The sequence below is a fragment of the Lepus europaeus genome, chromosome 1 (assembly GCF_033115175.1).
Source record: "Lepus europaeus isolate LE1 chromosome 1, mLepTim1.pri, whole genome shotgun sequence".
In the NCBI taxonomy this organism is placed as follows: Eukaryota; Metazoa; Chordata; class Mammalia; order Lagomorpha; family Leporidae; genus Lepus; species Lepus europaeus.
In genome coordinates, this window is record NC_084827.1 from 1016078 (window position 1) to 1035194 (window position 19117).

At 45.2% G+C, this 19117-nt stretch overlaps 1 protein-coding gene across 1 annotated transcript in view; it reads left to right on the top strand.

The window, feature by feature from the left end:
• Positions 1 to 19117, top strand: part of UBN2 (ubinuclein 2) — an 85775-nt gene that overhangs the window by 25564 nt on the left and 41094 nt on the right. The window contains exons 4-8 of the mRNA XM_062191349.1: positions 2189 to 2290; positions 11475 to 11612; positions 11997 to 12083; positions 12153 to 12256; positions 16753 to 17242. Of these exons, the coding sequence (XP_062047333.1) occupies positions 2189 to 2290; positions 11475 to 11612; positions 11997 to 12083; positions 12153 to 12256; positions 16753 to 17242 (921 nt within the window). The remainder of the gene's footprint in view (positions 1 to 2188; positions 2291 to 11474; positions 11613 to 11996; positions 12084 to 12152; positions 12257 to 16752; positions 17243 to 19117) is intronic.

A 19117-nucleotide genomic window follows, 5' to 3' on the forward strand; every position in this document is an offset into this window, starting at 1 on the left:
TTCATTTCCAGCTCCCTGCTAATGTGCATGGGTAAGCAGCAGAGAATGGCCCAAGTACTTGGGCTCCTGTACCCACATGGGAGACCCAGAAGAAGCTCCTGGTTCCTAGCTTCCTATAGGCCCAGCTCTAACCATTGTGGCCATTTGGGAAGTGAACCAGCAGGTGGAAGATCTCTCTCTCTCTCTCTTTCTGTCTCTGTCTCTCTCCCCTCCCCCTTTCAAATAGATAAATCATTTTTTTAAAAGCGGGTACAGTGCTGTGGTGTAGGGGGCTGAGCCTCTGCCTGTGGTGCTGGCATCCCATATGGGCACTGGTTCGAATCCTGGCTGCTTCTCGTCTGATCCAGCTCTCTGCTAATGGCCTGGGAAAACAGTGGAAGATGGCCCAAGTGCTTGGGTCCCTGCACCCACATGAGAGTCCCAGAGGAAGCTCCTGGCTTCGAATCGGCCCAGCTCTGGCTGTTGCAGCCATTTTGGGAGTGAACCAACAGATGGATGGAAGACCTCTGTCTGTTTCTCCCTCTCTCAGAAACCTGCCTTTCAAGTAAATTAAAAAAAAAAAAATGTATATTTGAGTGGTGGGTATTTGTCACAGTAGATGTACTACCTGCATCCCATATTAGCATGTCTGAGTTTCAGTCCCAGCTCCACTTCCGATCTAGCTTCTTTCTAATGCACACCCTGGGAAGCACTGGGTGATGGGTCCCTGCCATTTCTGGAAGACTGATACTGAATTCCAGACTCCTGGTTTCTGACTGGTGTGGTCTCAGCTGTTACAGGCATCTGGGCAGTGAGCCAGTGGATGGAACATCTACCTTTGCTTCTCTCCCTCCCACCCAGTGTCTCTGCCTTTCAAATAAATTAAAAATAAAGTTTAAAAAGGAAAGCATAGTTGAATTTGACTATTTAAGCCTCTGCGCCGCAGTGTCAGCTCCAGTTTCACTTTTGATCCAGCTCCCTGCTAATGGCCTGAGAAAAGCAGCAGAAAATGGCGCAAGTTCTTAGGCCCCTGCCATCCACGTGGGAAGCTCAGAAGAATCTCCTGGCTTCAGCCTGGGCCGCCCTGGCCATTGTGGCCACTTGGAGAGTGAATTTTGGTTGGAACATTTCTCTCTATATAACTCTTTCAAATAAATAAATTTAAATAATAAATTTTAAAAAAAAAACCTTACCTGAATTACACCAGTCTGCACGCGCTCATTTTTCAAGTTTTGGTGTGTTTGTATAATTCTGTGACATTTAAACGCTAATTTCAAGGAGTGGGCATTTGGTTCAATAGTCAGGTTGCTGCTTAGATTGCATGATCCCGTCTCTGCTTCTGATCCAGCTTCCTGTTAGTGCAGGTGACGGCTCAAGTTCCTGGGTTCCTGCCACCCACGCGGGAGACCTGTCTGGAGTCTTGGGCTCCTGGCTTTGGCCTGGCCCAGTACTGGCTATTGAAGGCATTTGCTGACTGAGCCAGCAGATGGAAGATCTCTCTTTTTGTTCACCTTTCAAATAAAATGATATCAAATTTTAAAAGATGTCTAAAGTAATTTTAAAAAGATTTTACATTTATAGAAATTTTATATTTACAGAAAAATAGCAAAGGTGGTAAAAGAGCTCTCATACAGCCCTACCAACTTTTCCCTATTGTTAACATTGTATGTGCATGTAGTACGTTGTTACAACCAAGGAGCCAACATTGGTAACTTACATAAACTCTACACTTTGGGTTTTACTACTTTCCCCCAGTGTCTTTTTTCACTTCCTGTCTTTATGTATTCTTAGGCTTAGTCTCTGACGGTTTTCCAGGGTTTGTTGTTACTGTTGGTGGTGGTGATGGTTTTTGATAATCTTGAGCTTTGAAGGATACTAGTTGCTTATTTTGTAGAATGCCAGTCTGTTTGGGTCTCTCCGACGTTTTCGCCCTGGTTAGGCGGCCACAGAGGTCAAGTGCAGGTTTTGTCCCAGCACAGCAAGCATGCATGCTGTCCACATGACCTAGGGTTTGCGTTTACTCTGGCCACCTGGCTTAGGTAGTGCCAGATTTCCCCTGGAGTTACTTTGTCCTCCCTGAAGGAGAGTGTAACTGACACCCTGGAGGGGGATTACCTACAAAAGTTACTTGAATTCTTCCAACAGGTCTTTTGTGACTTATGGAAACCGTATGAGTACTGAATCAATCTAATGTATCTGTTCTTTGCAGGGTGGGAAACCCCGTAAGCACCGGAAGGATCGGCTACAAGATTTAATTGATATAGGCTTTGGCTATGATGAGACAGATCCATTTATTGATAACTCAGAGGCTGTGAGTAATGTATCTTTAATATGGCAGCAAATTCTTTGTTTCTTTGGGATAGAGTCATGGGTAAAGTAGACAGTGAATGTTTCTATGTGTGCTTTTGAAAGCCAAGCTCACTGCTTTTTATCTTTTTTGATTATTTAAGAAAGAATACTGCATATGTAAAATTTCATGTTCAGTTACTCGATAGTGGCCATAGTCCTTATTCCATAGTTATCACTATTACATTGTTGTACTAGACCAAGTTTTGGCAAACTCTGTTTCTGTAAAGAGTCACATTGTAAATGTTTTGGATTTTGTGGACCACATGGTCTTGGCCACAGCTGTGCCTTGGACTCAGGTTGTAGCAGGAGAGCAGTTGTAGACAGTAGTAACACTGACTGTTACAATGAAGCTTTATTTGTGGACTTGGAAATTTAAACTATAATTTTCATGTGTCATGAAATACTAATTCTGTTTTGATTTTTTCCCCCATCCGTATAGAAAATATAAAAATCCGTTCTTGGCTTGCACAGTGTATGATAACAAATGGCAGGCTGGGTCTGGCTGGTGAGCCATGGTTTGCTGGCCTTGTTCGTCTTAGTCTCAATTCGCGGTGCTCCCTGCTAGTTTCTGAAATGTCACTGGAAGTCCTTTCATTGTTGATCATTTTCATGGGGCAGATATTTGACTTACTGGTTCAGCCATCAGTTGGAAAGCTCATATCCCACATTGGAGAGCCTGGATTTCAGTTTGGCTTTGCTGTCAATTCCAGCTTTCTACCTGGGAGGCAGCAGGGATGGCTGAAGTAGTTAGGTCCCTGCCACCCACATGGGAGATTGGATTGAGTTCCTGGGTCCTAGCATTAGGCTGGCTCACACCCTGCCATTGTGGGCGTTTGTGAGGGAGTTAACCAGTAGATGGTTTTTCTTTCCTTTTTTTTTTTTTTTAATTGATTTTTTATTTACTTGAAAGGCAGAGTTGCAGAGACAGGGAGAGGGGTCTTCCATCCACTGGTTCATTCCCCAGAGGCGGCTGCAGTCAGGGTTGGGCCCACTGAAGCCAGGAGCCTGAAGCTTTTACTGGTTCTCCCACATGAGTGGCAGGGGCCCAAGCACTTGAGCCGTCTTCCGAGGCTTTCCCAGGTGCGTTAGCAGGAAGCTGCATTGGAAGTGGAGCAGCCGGGACTCGGACTGGCACCCTTAGGGGATGCTGGCGTCACAGGTGGCAGCTTAGCCCATTATACCACAGCGCCACCCCTGTTTGTTTTACTTAACTGAGACTTACTGAATTAGAATTTCTGGAGGAGAGGCCTAAGCCAGAGATCTTTGTGTTGGGGTGCTTTTGTTTAATTTTTCATGTTCTTTCTTTTTTTTTATTTACAAAATTAGTATATGCAGTGGTAGAACAGAGGAAGCACAAGCTGGTCACAAGTAGATTAAGTACCCCAAGGCCTCGCTGTCAGGAGGTACACACTGGGGGCAAGCGTAATGGCACGGGTGAAGCTACCACCTGTGACACTGGCAACCCTGTATGGGCACCAGTTCAAGTCCTGGCTGTTCCACTTCTATCCAGCTCTCTGCCAATGTGCCTGGGAAAGCAGCAGCGGGAAGGCCCAAGTGCTTAGGCCTCTGACACCCCATAGGAGACCAGGATGGAGTTCTAGGTTCCTGGCTTCAGCCTGGGCTGTCAGAGTAAACCAGCAGATGGAATATTCCCTGTTAACTCTCCATCTAAGTAAATAAGTCCCAGCTAATTGGAAGTCATACATATAGCCTAGGATATAGAAAATGCCCAAAGAACTGTACTTATTTATATTTTTAAGTTATGTTCCTTTAAAACCTTTTAATAAAAAATGTATATACACATTTTTTGTATTTATGGGTACCATGTGATGTTCTGTTACATGTCCATATTGTAAAGTGTCCAGTGGGGGTAGATGTATTTATCTGTTCAAGAATTTAACACTCTGTGTAGTGAAAACCCACAAAATCCTATCTTCTACTTTTTTATAGAACAGTATGTAGGGACAGGTGCTGGGGTGTAGTAGGTAAAGCCGCCACCTACAGTGCCAGCATCCCATGTGGGCGCTGGTTCAAGTCCTGGCTGCTCCACTTCATATCCAGCTTTCTGCTATGGCCTGGGATAGCAATAGAAGGCGGCCCAAGTGCTTGGGCCCCTGCACCCATATGGGAGACCCGGAGGAAGCTCCTGGCTCCTGGCTTTGGATCGGCCCAGCTCTGGCCATTACAGCCATCTGGGGAAGTGAATTGGAGGATGAAAGACTTTCTCTCCAAAAAAAAAAAAGAAGAAGAAGAAGAAAGAAAGACTTTCTCTCCCTTTTTCTCTTTCTGCCTCTTTGTAACTCTGCCTTTCAAATAAATAAATAAATAAATAAATCTTTTAAAAAGCAAAGAAAAATATACAGACCATTAGTATTTTTTTTTCCAAAGATTTATTTCATTTATTTGAAAGACAGTTACAGAGAGAGAGAGAGGGGTCTTCCATCCGCTGGTTCACTCCCCAGATGAGCACAACGGCCAGAACTGTGCGGATCCGAAGCCAGAGCCAGGAGCTTCCTCCGGTCTCCCACGTGGGTGCAGGGGCCCAAGGACTTCTTCTACTGCTTTCCCAGGCCATAGCAGAGAGCTGGATTGGAAGAGGAGCAGCCGGGAATAGAACCAGCGCCCACATGGGATGCCGGCACTTCAGGCCAGGATGCCAACCCACTGCACCACAGCGCTGGCCCCCAGACCATTAGTATTATCTGTAGTCACCCTGCTGTGCACTAGAATCTCAGGCATATTTTTTGACATGGGATAAAGACCATTATTTCAATCTGATTCATATTATTGAAGACATATTTTGAATCTTTCCCCCCCAAAAATAAATTTTTTTAAAGATTCACTTATTTATTTGAAAGGCAGAGTTTCAGAGAGGCAGAGGCAGAGAGAGGTCGGCCATCTGCTTGTTCACTCCCCAGATGGCTGCAACAGCCACAGCTGGGCCGATCCGAAACTAGGAGCCAGGAGCTTCTTCCAGGTCTCCCACATGGGTGCAGATGCCCATGGATTTGGGCCATCTTCTACGCTTTCCCAGGCCACAGCAGAGAGTTGAATTGGAAGTGGAGCAGCTGGGATTTGAACTATTGCCGACATGGGATGCCAGCACTGTAGGAAGCAGCTTTACTGGCTATGCTACATCACCAGCTCCAATAAATAAATCTTATAAAAGAAAGTGGTAGTAAACACTGTTAAGCATCTTGTATAGTTATCTAGAAATTTCCATATATAGTAAGCATCAGCCTGTGTATACTTTTTAAACAATTAACACCAATGCAACCAAAGTCTGTATTTTTTAAAAATTTTAATAACTTGTTTGATAGAGGATATATGCCCATTCACTGATTTAGTCCCCTGGTGTCTATAATAGACCCTGGTTGGGGCCAAAACCAGGAGTCAGGAACTCCATCCAGAACCTCACATGAGTGGCAAGAACCACTCCCACTCTCTCAGGGTTCAAGTTAGCAGGAAGCTAAAGTCAGAAGCAGAGCTGTTACTGGACCCAGCCTGCAGTATGGGACAGGGCTTTTTTTTTTTTTTTTTTTTTTTTTTGACAGGCAGAGTTAGAGAGAGAGAGACAGAGAGAAAGGTCTTCCCTCTGTTGGTTCACCCCCCAAATGTCCGCCTTGGCCAGAGCTACGGTGATCCGAAGCCAGGAGCCAGTGTGCTTCCTCCCGGTCTCCCATGTGGGTGCAGGGGCCCAAGCACCTGGGCCACAGCAGAGAGCTGGACTGGAAGAGGAGCAACCGGGACTAGAACCCGGTACCCATATGGGATGCCAGTGCCGCAGGCGGAGGATTAACCAAGTGCGCCACGGTGCTGGCGGGACAGGGTGTCTTAACTACTAGGCCAAACGCCCACTCCTGAATCTTGGTTTAAACATTGCTTTTCTATTAAAAAATATCATGTTCTAGCAATATTTACATATTAGCATGTAGACATATTTCTTGTAGTAACTAATAGGGAACGCACCTAAATTGTATGCTTTATTTAACTAATCCTTTTTGATGGGCATCTGAACTGTGTACAATTTTATGTGCGTAGAAATAATTGAGGGGGCCGGCGCTGTGGCACAGCGGGTTAACACCCTGGTCTGAAGCGCTGGCATCCCATATGGGTGCCGGTTCAAGACCTGGCTACTCCACTTCCAATCTAGCTCTCGGCTGTGGTCTGGGATTGCCGTAGAAGATGGCCCAAGTCTCTGGGCCCTGCACCCGCGTAGGAGACCCAGAAGAAGCTCCTGGCCCCTGGCTTCGGATCGGCTCAGCTCCAGCTGTTGCAGTCAATTGGGGAGTGAACCATTGGATGGAAGACCTCTCTCTCTCTCTGTCTCTCCTCTCTCTGTGTAACTCTTCAAATAAATAAATAAATATTTTTTTTAAAAAAAATTGAAAGAATTAAGTGTATCTGTGCACTGATTGCATTGACATTTATTTATCACATTTTTCACATTAAGTGCATATGAAGGATATTTGTAGGATATGAATACACGAGTAGAGTAAATTTCTTGCAGTGGAATTTATTGATCCAATGATATTTGCACCTTGGTTTTTCTGATATTCCTAAGCTTGGAAAGGTGTATTTTGAAATAACTTCCAAGACAAGAACCATACAGATTTGAAGACAGATAATTCTGGGTTGAAAATCTGGCAGAGATCTTTTTTTTTTTCTTTTCTTTTTCTTCCTTTTTTATTTTCTTTTTTGACAGGCAGAGTTAGACAGAGAGACAGAGAGAAAGGTCTTTCTTTTTCCGTTGGTTCACCCCCCAAATGGCCGCTATGGCTGGTGCTCTGCGGCCAGCGCGCTGCGCCGATCCAAAGCCAGGAGCCAGGTGCTTCCTCCTAGTCTCCCATGCGGGTGTAGGGCCCAAGCACTTGGGCCATCCTCCACTGCCTTCCCGGGCCACAGCAGAGAGCTGGACTGGAAGAGGAGCAACCGGGACAGAATCCGGTGCTCCGACCGGGACTAGAACCTGGTGTGCCGGCGCCGCAGGCGGAGGATTAGCCTAGTGAGCCGTGGCACCAGTCTGAATAAAGTTTTTTTTAAAACTGACTCGCGCAACACATAATTGGATTATATATCAATTTAGAGAGAATGGCTGGTAGTTTTAGAGAAGTAGAATAGAATCAGAGCCATCTAATGACAGGTTATATAATTATTTTAGATTATTTTTTAGGATTTTATTTATTTATTTATTTGTAAGGCAGAGTTACAGAGAGGCAGAGAGAGAGAAAGAGATCTTCCATCTGCTGGTTCCCTCCCCAGATGGCCACAACAGCCGGAGCTGTGCCCGTATGGGATGGCGGCACTGTAGGTGGCAACTTGACCCATCACACCACAGCGCCAGCCTCTAAGATTATGTAATTTTTACCGAAATGTATTTGTATGTGCTAGATCTTGTTTTTCTACTTGGGTTGTGAAGAAAATTTGAAAGCTATGGCTTTAATAAATAAGGATAAATTTTATAGATGTAAGTTGTTGAGTTATATAATTACAGTTACAGGATAAGGTAGATCCCTATTTTGTAATAGGCTATTTGACTTGTAAAGTAATTTAGTATCATCCTTATAACATTTGTTGGATCTTGTGAGAGAATTGATATATGGAGCAATTGCATCCAACCAAATACTCTTGTTGTTTCTGCTAACTTGTATTGTCAGTAAGCTTTGGTGTGAGTGTGCTATTGGTGTGCGGAGCGTGGCATACCACCCCTCCCCCTTCCTTGTCCCAGGCTGGGCAGGATCCTGAGACTGCAAAACCAGGAAGGAGGCCTCACGCAGAAATCAGGGAGGCAGCTGGCACGCGGAGTCCGCAGGGAGGCTCGGTCGGCTCACTCCGTAGAGCGGCAGAAGAGGCCAGGTGTACGCTGGGAACTGTGAGGACATCGCTTCTCTGACCTTCAGGATTGGGAAAGATGAGGCGATTCCTGGCATGTCCTGCCTTATCAGAAGGCTCCTGGTGCACCTGAGACAATAGCTGGAGCGTGGCCCGCTGGGCTGCCAGGCGCTCAGCTCTCTTCTTAGAGCTTTCCGTGTTCAGTTATTTGATAGAGGGTGAGAATAATGTGATTCTAATTAATGTTCAGAGTCACTTACTAGTTACTGTTAAAATACCTGAAAATGAGTGCTCTTGAAGGTAATTTTTGGTTTTAGATTTATACTGCCAAGTTAAGAGGGCTGAAAGTGCTTTGAGGATAATCAGTGACGATGCTAGGCATGCGTAGAATCTGGGTGGAACTCGATGAGGTGATACTGTGCCTGCGTACAACTCAGCTGCGCGGGATTTGCCCAGAGCCACGACAGCCAGTCTGTAGCCGAGGAAGTGGAGCCACAGCCTCTGCAGTTCAGTGCCCGTTCCCTCTCAACACATTTTACTTCGAGTGACTAAATGCCGTAGTCACAGAATCGGTTTTCCTGAAGCGTTCTGATAGAGAAGAAATTGCCCCGTCAGTCTGCTGGCCAGTGAGCTTCTCATCTGAAGAAGCTGCCTGGTGTTGGGTGGGCAACCAGTGGCGGCCGTGAACAGGAAGTTGCTTCAGCAAAGTCCTCACTTGGTTGTCACTAATGAAATGGCACTGGCGTTCACTTTGCTTGCCCAGTGATGGCATCATGAGGCCATGAAATACCATCTTGAAGAGGAAGTATTGACAGTTAGAGAGCAGTATGCAGAGAGCACAGGCGTGTCTCACCACAGTTGCATACTCTCAGACTCTGAAACCTCCTCACTGTCACCCTTCACTGCTCATACGTGGGCTTCCTGTGCAGGTTGTAAGAGGTAGAGTTACAGACAGTGAGAGGGAGAGACAGAGAGAGAGGTCTTCCTTCCGTTGGTTCACTCCCCAGATGGCCGCAATGGCCAGAGCTGCGCTGATCCGAAGCAAGGAGCCAGGTGCTTCTTCCCAGTCTCCCATGGAGTGCAGCAGCCCAAGCATTTAGGCCATCCTCCACTGCCCTCCCGGGCCACAGCAGAGAGCTGAACTGGAAGAGGAGCAGCCAGGACTAGAACCGGCGCCCATATGCGATGCCGGTGCCGCAGGTGGAGGATTAACCTACTGCACCACAGCGCCGGCCCCTATCTACTTATTTGAAAGGCAAAACAATGAAGAAAGAGTTCTTTTGTTCTCTGGTTAGTTCCCAAATGGCTGCAACAGCCAGGTCTGTGCCAGGCAAAAGCCAGGAGACCAGAATGCCATTCAGGTCTCCCACAAGGGTGGCAGCAACCCAAGTACTTGGGCCATCCTCCACCACCTCCAGGCACATTAACAGGAAGCTGGATCAGAAGTGGAGCAGCCAGCAGACCAACACTCTGATACAGGATTCTGGAATTGCAGGCAGCAGCTTTACCCACTGCCGCAACACTGGTCCTGTAAAATCTAACTTGCTTAAAATCTAGTTATATAATGAGAAGAACTCCAGAAATAGAGTTCTGGGAACCCCAACTAGCAGGTACCTTTCTATTACTTTAGTTCCTTTTCTTTCTCACTGTGACTACTTGTACTAATTCAGTTTGGCCTTTGTGTTTGCTTTTTGTTCTTCATCAGATGAGATAATGATAAACATTACAATCCAGAATTGATGACACAAATATGATTTAGATAATTTGAATTCCTTGCTCCAAGCCAGGTGTCTTTCTGGCCCATTCTAGGTCCTCAAGTTGCTTACTGTACTGGGCTGTTATTTTTCTGCGCTTTTTAAAACATATGTTCTATTTTTCTTTTAGACATTCTAAAATCTTTCCCTATTTAAAAAAAGCATAAAGTTAGGATAAAAAATGATTTTATTCTTTATAATTATTAATAAAATTATGTAAATGATATGGTAGGAAATATTTGCTCTATCTGGGCATTTAGTCATCTGTTTGAATTTCTTATCAGAATTATTTGTCATGAATAATAGAAGGGGGAAAGAAAAAACAGAATGGTAGCAGCGATCCTTAAATTTTTTTAGCAGGTGACATCTTTAGAAATTAAATGAGGAGCCTGCACTGGGGCATAACAGGCTAAGCCAGCACTGCAATGGCGTCACCCCTGTGGGCACCAATTTGAGTCCTGGCTGCCCCGTCCAGCTCTCTGCTATGGTCTGGGAAAGCAACAGAAGATGGCCCAAGTCTCTGGGCCCCTGCACCCACGTGGGAGACCTGGATGAAGCTCCTGGCTCCTGGCTTCCGACTCACCCAGCCCCCACAGTTGTGGCCATTTGGGCAGTGAACCAGCAGATGGAAGATCTCTCTCTGTCTCTCCTTTCTCTCTTTGTAACTCTGCCTTTCAAATAAATAAAATAAACCTTAAAAAAAATTAAATGATTGTTCTAAAAGTTCCTTTACATATACCAAACTCTAAGTTTATTCTGCAACTATTTTCATTGCTGTCAGGCTCTTTTTGGGGGGAAGTGTTTTATTTTTAATTGACAAATGATAATTGCACATATTTATGGGGTAAAACCTGATTCAGTACGTGTGTGCATTGTTTTGTAATGTTCAAATCAGTCTAATTTGCAAATTCATCACCTCAAACTTATCATTTCTTTATGGAGAGTATACTCAAAATCCTGTCTTAGGTGTTTTGTGATGTAACAGTACAAACTGTAGTCATGCCTCTGTGCAGTAGAAAATGAGAATTTATTACTCCTACCTGCAACTTGGTATCATTGGTCATAGTCTCCTCTTTCCCTTTCTAACTGGCCCCAACCCAGGCCAGCTCTGGTACCCAAGCTTCCACTCTGTACTTCTTTGAGTTCAGTTTTTCAGATGCCACACATGAGTAGAGGTGAAATCATTTGGTGTTTGTCTCTGTCTGTCTGGTTTATTTCACTAAGCATGTGTTTTCTGGGTTTATCCATCTTGTTCCAAGTGGCAGCACCTGGCTTTCTGGCTGCTGTTGTGTATGTTTGCCACCGTTAGGAAGTCTGCTTACCTGCCGCTGCCTGTTGAGGCGTTTGCAGAGCCGGGGTGTGTGAGTCCCGCTGCAGTGTGAAGTGCTGGCTCGCGCACATCCAGGCGGGGTTGCTAGTTCTGCAGGTAGTTTGTTTGCACTTAGACTTTGAGGAGGATGCTGCTGGGGTAAATGCATTATCTGACATACCTACAGAGGGAAAGACGACACAGTATAACTGAGACCTTTTTTTTTTTTTTTTTTTTTTTTTAATATCTAGTATGATGAATTAGTTCCTGCTTCTCTAACAACAAAATATGGAGGTTTCTATATCAATACTGGCACTCTGCAGTTTCGCCAGGCTTCAGACACTGAAGAAGAAGAAGTTACAGACAACCAAAAGCACAAGCCACCCAAAGTGAGTTTATCTGATATTGCAGCAGAAATGAGAACATTAAATTAATAGGCTACACTTTGTGAATGTTGCTTGTACCACAACTGGGAACATAAGGCAAAGTAAAAGATAACCATTATTTAATGAATCTGTAATTATATACTTTAAAATAAAATTCTGTAGGTCTGGGAAAATTGGTAAAAATATATATAGTAGTATGGTATAAATATATCATAGTAGAACTAATTTTTTAAATTCTCTCTACATATGTGGTCTGATAATCTTGGGTAAGCTTCCAGAATAGGTTGCTTTAGAAATGCCTGTTAATAGCTGTTATCTTCCCAGAGCTGTGGTTTGTACACTGTGTTAGGGACATGTGCAGTGTCTCTAGTTAAGTGTTTCTTGCAGTGTGATCCAGGGACTGACTTGTACCAGAAATTTGTTAAGAATGCAAATTGGGTGGCCCTACCCCAGACAACTGAATCAAAACCAGAGGTGAGAGTGCTCTTAGATCCCAGGAATCTACATTGTTAAAGAAACAATTCTAATACAATAATTTGGCAGGTTCCCAAAATGAAAGAAGATGATATTGAGATGAAGAAGCGCAAGCGGAAAGAGGAAGGGGAAAAGGAGAAGAAGCCAAGGAAAAAAGTACCCAAGCAACTGGGGTATGTTACAGTCACCTAGTCTGGGGGCCGGCGTTGTGGCGTAGTGCGGCCTGCCAGCTGCCACACTCGCTTCCCATTGGGCACCAGTTCATGTCCCAGCTGCTCCACTTCCAGTCTGCCTCTCTCTGGTATGCCTGGGACTGGGAAGGCAGCAGAGGATAGCCCAAGTCCTTGGGCCCTTGCACCTACATGGGAGACCCAGAGGACGTCCTGGGCAGACCAGTGCAGCTCCAGCTGTTGTGGCCATCTGGGGAGTGGACCAGTGGATGGAAGATCTCTGTTTCTCTCCCTTGCTCTCTTCCTTCCTCCCTCTTTCTCTGTAACTGCCTTTCAAATGAATAGATAAATCTTTAAAAAAAAAAAAAAAAAAGCCTAATAAGGAAACTTGTGTCTCAGTCTTTCTATCCTTTTATTCCTTTTAGAAAGATGCATCCATCACTAATTAATTCAGCTTAGCTGGACTTAATGTAATAAAGCATTTTCAAATATTAATGACCTAATAACTTAGTATTATAGTATTTATTAAGTCATGAAGGCTTTGTCATCTTTGAGACTCTATGACTTTTCACTAACAAGAATGAGTTTAAAAAGGTGGTGTAAAATGTTAAACTTACTGTTTTTAATCTTTTTTTTTTAAAGATTTATTTATTTATTTGAAAAACAGAGTTTACAGAGAGAGAGAGAGATATATATATTTTTGATCTGCTGGTTCACTCTCCAAATGGCCACAATGGCCAGAGCTGGTCTGGTCTAAAGCCAGGAGCTTCATCTAGGTCTCCCATGTGGGTGGCCCAAGAACCTGAGCCATGCCCCATTGCTTTCCCAGGTACATTAGCAGGAAACTGGATCGGAAGTGGAAAAGACAGGACTCAAACCAGCACCTACAAGGGATGTTGGCTTTGCAAGCTGTAGCTTTACCCAATATGCCACAGTGCTGGCCCCTCTGTGTTAATCTTTTAGTACTAAAACTAAACGTAGGTGCTTGGGGATTTGAGAATTGGCAGTAGCCTATGTGTAAACAATTTATAGTTATTTTAATATAAAAATTTTCATTGATTTTATTAAGATGTTCTTTGTGCTTGTTCCTTTAGGTAATGATATTGCCACTAAAAACCAAGTAGAATTTCTCAAAAGCCTTAAATCAGAAAAAAGTATTTGTATCAAAAATTACCAGGGCCTCTACTTATGACTTTTTCTGCAGAACCCAGGGAAAGATAGTTATAAGAGGCTGCATTTTCTTTCTCTTTTTGTAGGGAGGCACACATCTGGATTTTGGCACACATCTGGATTGTGGGCTATCAGTATGCAAAAGCTGATGGAGGAAGGTGTTCTCCCCTCCCACAGATAGGATCATAGTCACTAATCCTGGGCCAGGGCTGTGGCACAGCAGGTAAAGCCACCACCTGTGGTGCTGGCTTCCCATATGGGCACCAGTTCGAGTCCAGGCTGCTCCACTTCTGATCCAGCTTCCACCTCTGTGCCTGGGAAGGCAGTGGAAGATGGCCCAAGTGTTTGGGCCCCTGCAGCTACTTGGGAGACCTGGAAGAGGCTCCTGGCTCCTGGCTTCAAATCAACCCAGCTCTGGTCGTTGCAGCCATTTAGGGAGTGAACCAGCTGATGGAAGAGCACTCCTACTCTTTCTCTGTCTCTCCCTCCCTCTCTATCCCTCTAACTCTACTTTTCAAATAAATAAAAATCTTTGAAAGAAGTTTTTTATTAATGATTTATTTACTTGAATGGCAGAATGACAGAGAGGGAGAGAGACGTCTTCTGTTCACTGGTTAACTCTCCAAATAACTGGAACAGCTGGGGATGAGCAGGCCGAAGCCAGGAGCCTGGAGCTCCATCTGGTCTCCCTTGTGAGGGCAGAGCTCCAAGGACTTAAGCCACTTTCCACTGTTTTCATGAACACGTTAGTAAGGAGCTGGGTCCAGAAGCAAAGGAGCCAAGACTCCACCCATCACTCCTATATGGAATGTCACAAGTAGCAGTGTAACGCACTGTGCCACAGTGCAGGCCTAATCTGTTAAGAAATTAAGGGACCAGCATTTTGGTGTAGCAAGGTCAACCTCTGCCTGCAATGCTGGCATCCCACATGTGTGTTAATTGGAATCTCAGCTGCTCCAGTTTTGAGCCATCTCCTTGCTATTGCACTTGGGAGAGCAGCAGAAGATGGCCCAGGTGCTTGGGTTCCTGCACACACATGGGAGACCTGGATGAAGCTCCTGGCTCCTGGCTTCCATCTGGCCTAGCCCCAGCCAAATGAAGACCAATCAGTCTCTTTCTCTCTTCCCTCTCCTCCTCCCCCCGCTTTGCTCTGTAACTCTGCCTTTCAAATAAATCTTTTTTTTTTTTTTTTTGACAGGCAGAGTGGATAGTGAGAGAGAGAGACAGAGAGAAAGGTCTTCCTTTTTGCCGTTGGTTCACCCTCCAATGGCCACCACGGCCGGCGCATCACGCTGACCCGAAGCCAGGAGCCAGGTGCTTCTCCTGATCTCCCATGCAGGTGCAGGGCCCAAGGACTTGGGCCATCCTCCACTGCCTTCCCGGGCTATAGCAGAGAGCTGGCCTGGAAGAGGGGCAACCAGGATAGAATCCAGCGCCCCAACTGGTACTAGAACCTGGTGTGCCGGTGCCGCAGGCGGAGGATTAGCCTGTTAAGCCATGGCGCTGGCCTTCAAATAAATCTTAAAAGATAAATAAATGAAAGAATCTCCTAATAGTAAGAAAAATGTGTGTGTTACTAACAGTTATTTTAAATGTTCATTATTTGCAAGTAAACGTCTTTGAGAACATAGCTATAAGTATTGCCTTTTATTGAATTCTCAATAATTTATTCAGCAAGTATTTATGAAAGATTTAACTATACAGTGGGTTTTTTTTTTAAAGATTTACTTTAAAAAAGATTTATTTTATTTACTTAAGATATAAAAGGGGAACGAAAGGGAGGAAGAGACTTAGATCTTCCATCCATTCGTTCCCTCCCCAAATGGCTGCTATGGTCTGGGCTGGGCCAGGCTGAAGTCAGAAGTTTCAAGCTCCTTCCAGATCTCCTGTGTGAGTGCAGCAGCCCAGAATCTTAAGGCATCTGCTGCTATCCCAGGTGCATTATCAGGGAGCTGAGTCAGAAGTGAAACTGGGGGCCGGCGCTGTGGCATAGCAGGTGAAGCCTCTGTCTGCAGTGCCGGCATCCCATATGGGTGCCAGTTCGAGTCCCAGCTCCTCTTCTTCCAATCCAGCTCTCTGCTATAGCCTGGGTCAGCAGTGGAGGATGGCCCAGTTCCTTGGGCTCCTGCACTGGTGTGGGAGACCTGGAGGAAGCTCCTACCTCCTGGCTCGCTGTTGCGGTCAACTGGGAAGTGAACCAGTGGATGGAAGACCTCCCTCCCTCCCTCCCTCTGTCTCTCTGTCTCTCTCTCTCCTTCTCTGTGTAACTTACTTTCAAGTAAATAAATAAATCTTTAAAAAAAAAAAAAAAAAGTGAAACTGCTAGTAGTCCAACTGCTACTCCAGTGTGAAGTGCAGTGGTGGCCCCATCTGTGCCACACATTGCCCCCGCTGTACTTCTTGTGTGTAACAGTGCTGAACTGCCAGCCTGCTTTTAAGGTGTTAAAAATCTTTTAGATTTTGTAGCATACATAGAAATGTCTAAACCACCACAATTAAAAAAGATTTTTTAGTGGAAGTGGTAGCTAAACTGAGCTCTTTCTGTCTAGTTCCTAGGAGAGGAGGTGATTGTTGATAGTTGTACAAAGCTATCCGATTGCCTCTCATGGCCATTCCTAGAAAGGAAGTTGGCGCATGATCAGAAGGTCTTTGTAGCAGATAGAATGCGATATACAAGAATGGCGTGGTGGTGGCTAGTACTCAAGACCGGAACAGTAGGTGTTGTGTTTTTGGCAGTGGATTGCATCATTCTGGGGTTCCAGTTTAAAGGTGTGTGATGGGCTTCCAGGGTTGTGAGGCAGCTGTGTTTTCAGCAAAAGTACATTTCTTTACTTGGTTAATTCTTTTTTTTTTTTCTTAACATTTATTTATTTGAAAGGCAGAGTGACAGCGAGAGGGAGAGAAAGACACACAGAACGAGAGATCAGTCTTTCATCTCCTGGCCACTCCCCAAATGGCCACAATGGGCAGAGCTGGTCCAGGCTGAGGATAGGAGCCCTGAGCTCCATCTGTGTCTCTCTTGTGGGTTGGCAGGGCCACAGCACTTAGGCCATCTGCAGCTGCTTTCCCAAGTGCATTCCCAGGGATCTGGATGGAAAGTGGAGCAGTAGGAACTTGAAACTGTTGCAAGCAGTGGTCTAACCTGTGCACCACAGTGCTGTGCCAAGATGCTATTGGTAAAATATAATATAGTAAGAAATTAAGAAAACTATTTGTTCTGCCACCTATCAAATGATTATTTTAGTTCTGGTCTACTTATTTACATGGGTCTTTAACCCGTAAATTGACACATAACCTAACTGATCACTTTTTTCCTTTTTTTCCCACAGAGTTGTAGCTCTGAATTCACACAAGTCAGAGAAGAAGAAGAAACGTTACAAAGATTCTCTTTCTCTTGCTGCCATGATACGAAAATTCCAGAAAGAGAAGGATGCATTAAAGAAGGAGTCTGCCCCCAAAGTCCCAGTGCCCTTAGCGCCCGCCTCTGTGCACAAAGCGCCCTGTGCCTCTGCAGCACTGGGGAGTGACGTCCAGGACATCCATCTGAGCAGCGCTGACCCAGACCTGCCTATTTTTGTTAGCACAAATGAACACGAGCTCTTTCAGGAAGCTGAACATGCCCTAGAGATGCTGGATGGTTTCGACTTTGACAGATTACTGGATGCTGCTGCTGATGGGAGCCCCCTGTCAGAGTCTGGGGGAGAGAACGGAAACACTGCCCAGCCAACCTACGCCTCTCAGGTGATGCCCAAGGCGGCCCCTACGCTCCCAGAGGGCCTGCCTGTACTTCTTGAAAAGCGCATTGAAGACCTCCGTGTAGTAAGTGTAATAATTAACTTCTTCTTCGTTCGTCACATAGATAGAGCAATACATGCTGCTTGATAATCCTCAATCTCAGCACATTTATAGCAACAACTGTTTTTTTTCATGTTACCCTTTAGGAATTAACTATATGCATGGTGGTCATCGTTGTCGTCTTCTTCTTCTTCTTCTTTTTTTTTTTGAAAGATTTATTTATGTTTTGAAAGAGAGAGGGAGAGACAGAGAGATCGTCCATCTGCTGATTCACTTCCCAGATGGCCACGATGGCCAGAGCTGGGCCGATCCAAAGCCGGGAGCCGAGACCTTTGTCTGGGTATCTCATGTGGGTGCAGGGGCCCAAGTTCTTGGACCATCTTTACTGCTTTCCCAGATGTGTTAACAGGAAGCTAGATCGGAAGTGGAGCAGCTGGGACTTGAACCAATGCAGTTATGGGATGCTGGCACTGCAGGCAGATGCTTAACCTACTCCTCCACAGCGCTAGCTCCTAGCTCTTTCTTTTATAGATAGCATTTGGATAACAATTTTTATTGGCCTAAACTTTTTTCTTTTTTTTTGTTCTATTTATTTTTATTTAATTCTAATTATTATTTTTACTTTTTTTTTTTTTTTTGACAGGCAGAGTGGATAGAGAGAGAGACAGAGAGAAAGGTCTTCCTTTTTGCTGTTGGTTCGCTCTCCAATGGCTGCTGCGGCCAGCGCATTGTGCTGATCCGAAGCCAGGAGCCAGGTCTTTCTCCTGGTCTCCCATGCGGGTGCAGGGCCCAAGGACTTGGGCCATCCTCCATTGCCTTCCTGGGCTATAGCAGAGAGCTGGCCTGGAAGAGGGGCAACCGGGATAGAATCCGGCGCCCCGACCGGGACTACAACCCGGTGTGCCGGTGCTGCAAGGCGGAGGATTAGCCTGTTAAGCCACGGCGCCGGCTTATTTTTACTTATTTTCATTTATTTGAAAGGCAGGGTGACAGAATGAGGGTATCAGAGTCGGAGAGCGAGGTCTTCCATCTGTGGGTTCATTCTTCAAATGTCTGTAGTAGCTAGGGCTGGGCCAGGTTAAAGCCAGGAGCCCAGAACTCCTTCCTGGTCTCCGTGTGGGTGTTAAGTACCCAATTCCTTGAGCCATCACCTGCTGTCTCCAAGGGTGTGCATCAGCAGTAAGCTGGATCCGACGAGGAGGTGGGGCTTGTGCCTGGCACTCCAGCGTGAGTTGTGACTGTCCCATGCAGCGGCTTTACACACTGACCCCAGCTCCTGTCCTTCTGTTTCTCTTTTAGTTTTATCTGACCTACAGCTGTCAGTAATACAATTGACCTTTATTATATTTTCTTTTATATTTTTGCTTTCTTAATTTCTCCTTTTTATTTTAATTAATTATTTTTAACAATTTATTTATTTATTTGAAAGGCAAAGGAAGAGAAAGAGAGGTCTTCCATCTGCTGGTTCACTCTCCAAATGGCTGCAGTGGCTGGAGCTGGGCTAATCCGAAGCCAGGAACTTCTGGGTCTCCCTCATGGGTGCAGGGGCCCGAGGACTTGGGCCATCTTCTGCTACTTTTCCAGGCCACAGCAGAGAGCTGGATTGGAAGTGGGGCAACCGAGATTTGAACCGGCGCCCATATGGGATGCTGGCATTGCAGGCAGTGGCTTTACCTGCTACACCACAGCACCGGCCCTTTATTTTTTAAATATACAATGAATTTACAGTTTTATTAATGAAATAGTTTTCATTTTTTAATCTTCTCAGCAACTCTGTAAATCAGATGTTGGAAATATCAGGCCTGTGGGCTGTCCGAAACCCACGAAATCATTTTGTCTGGTCCTGCAAGGCAGCCACAGGCAGGACTCCAAATTCAGTCAATCTAGAACAGGCTGATT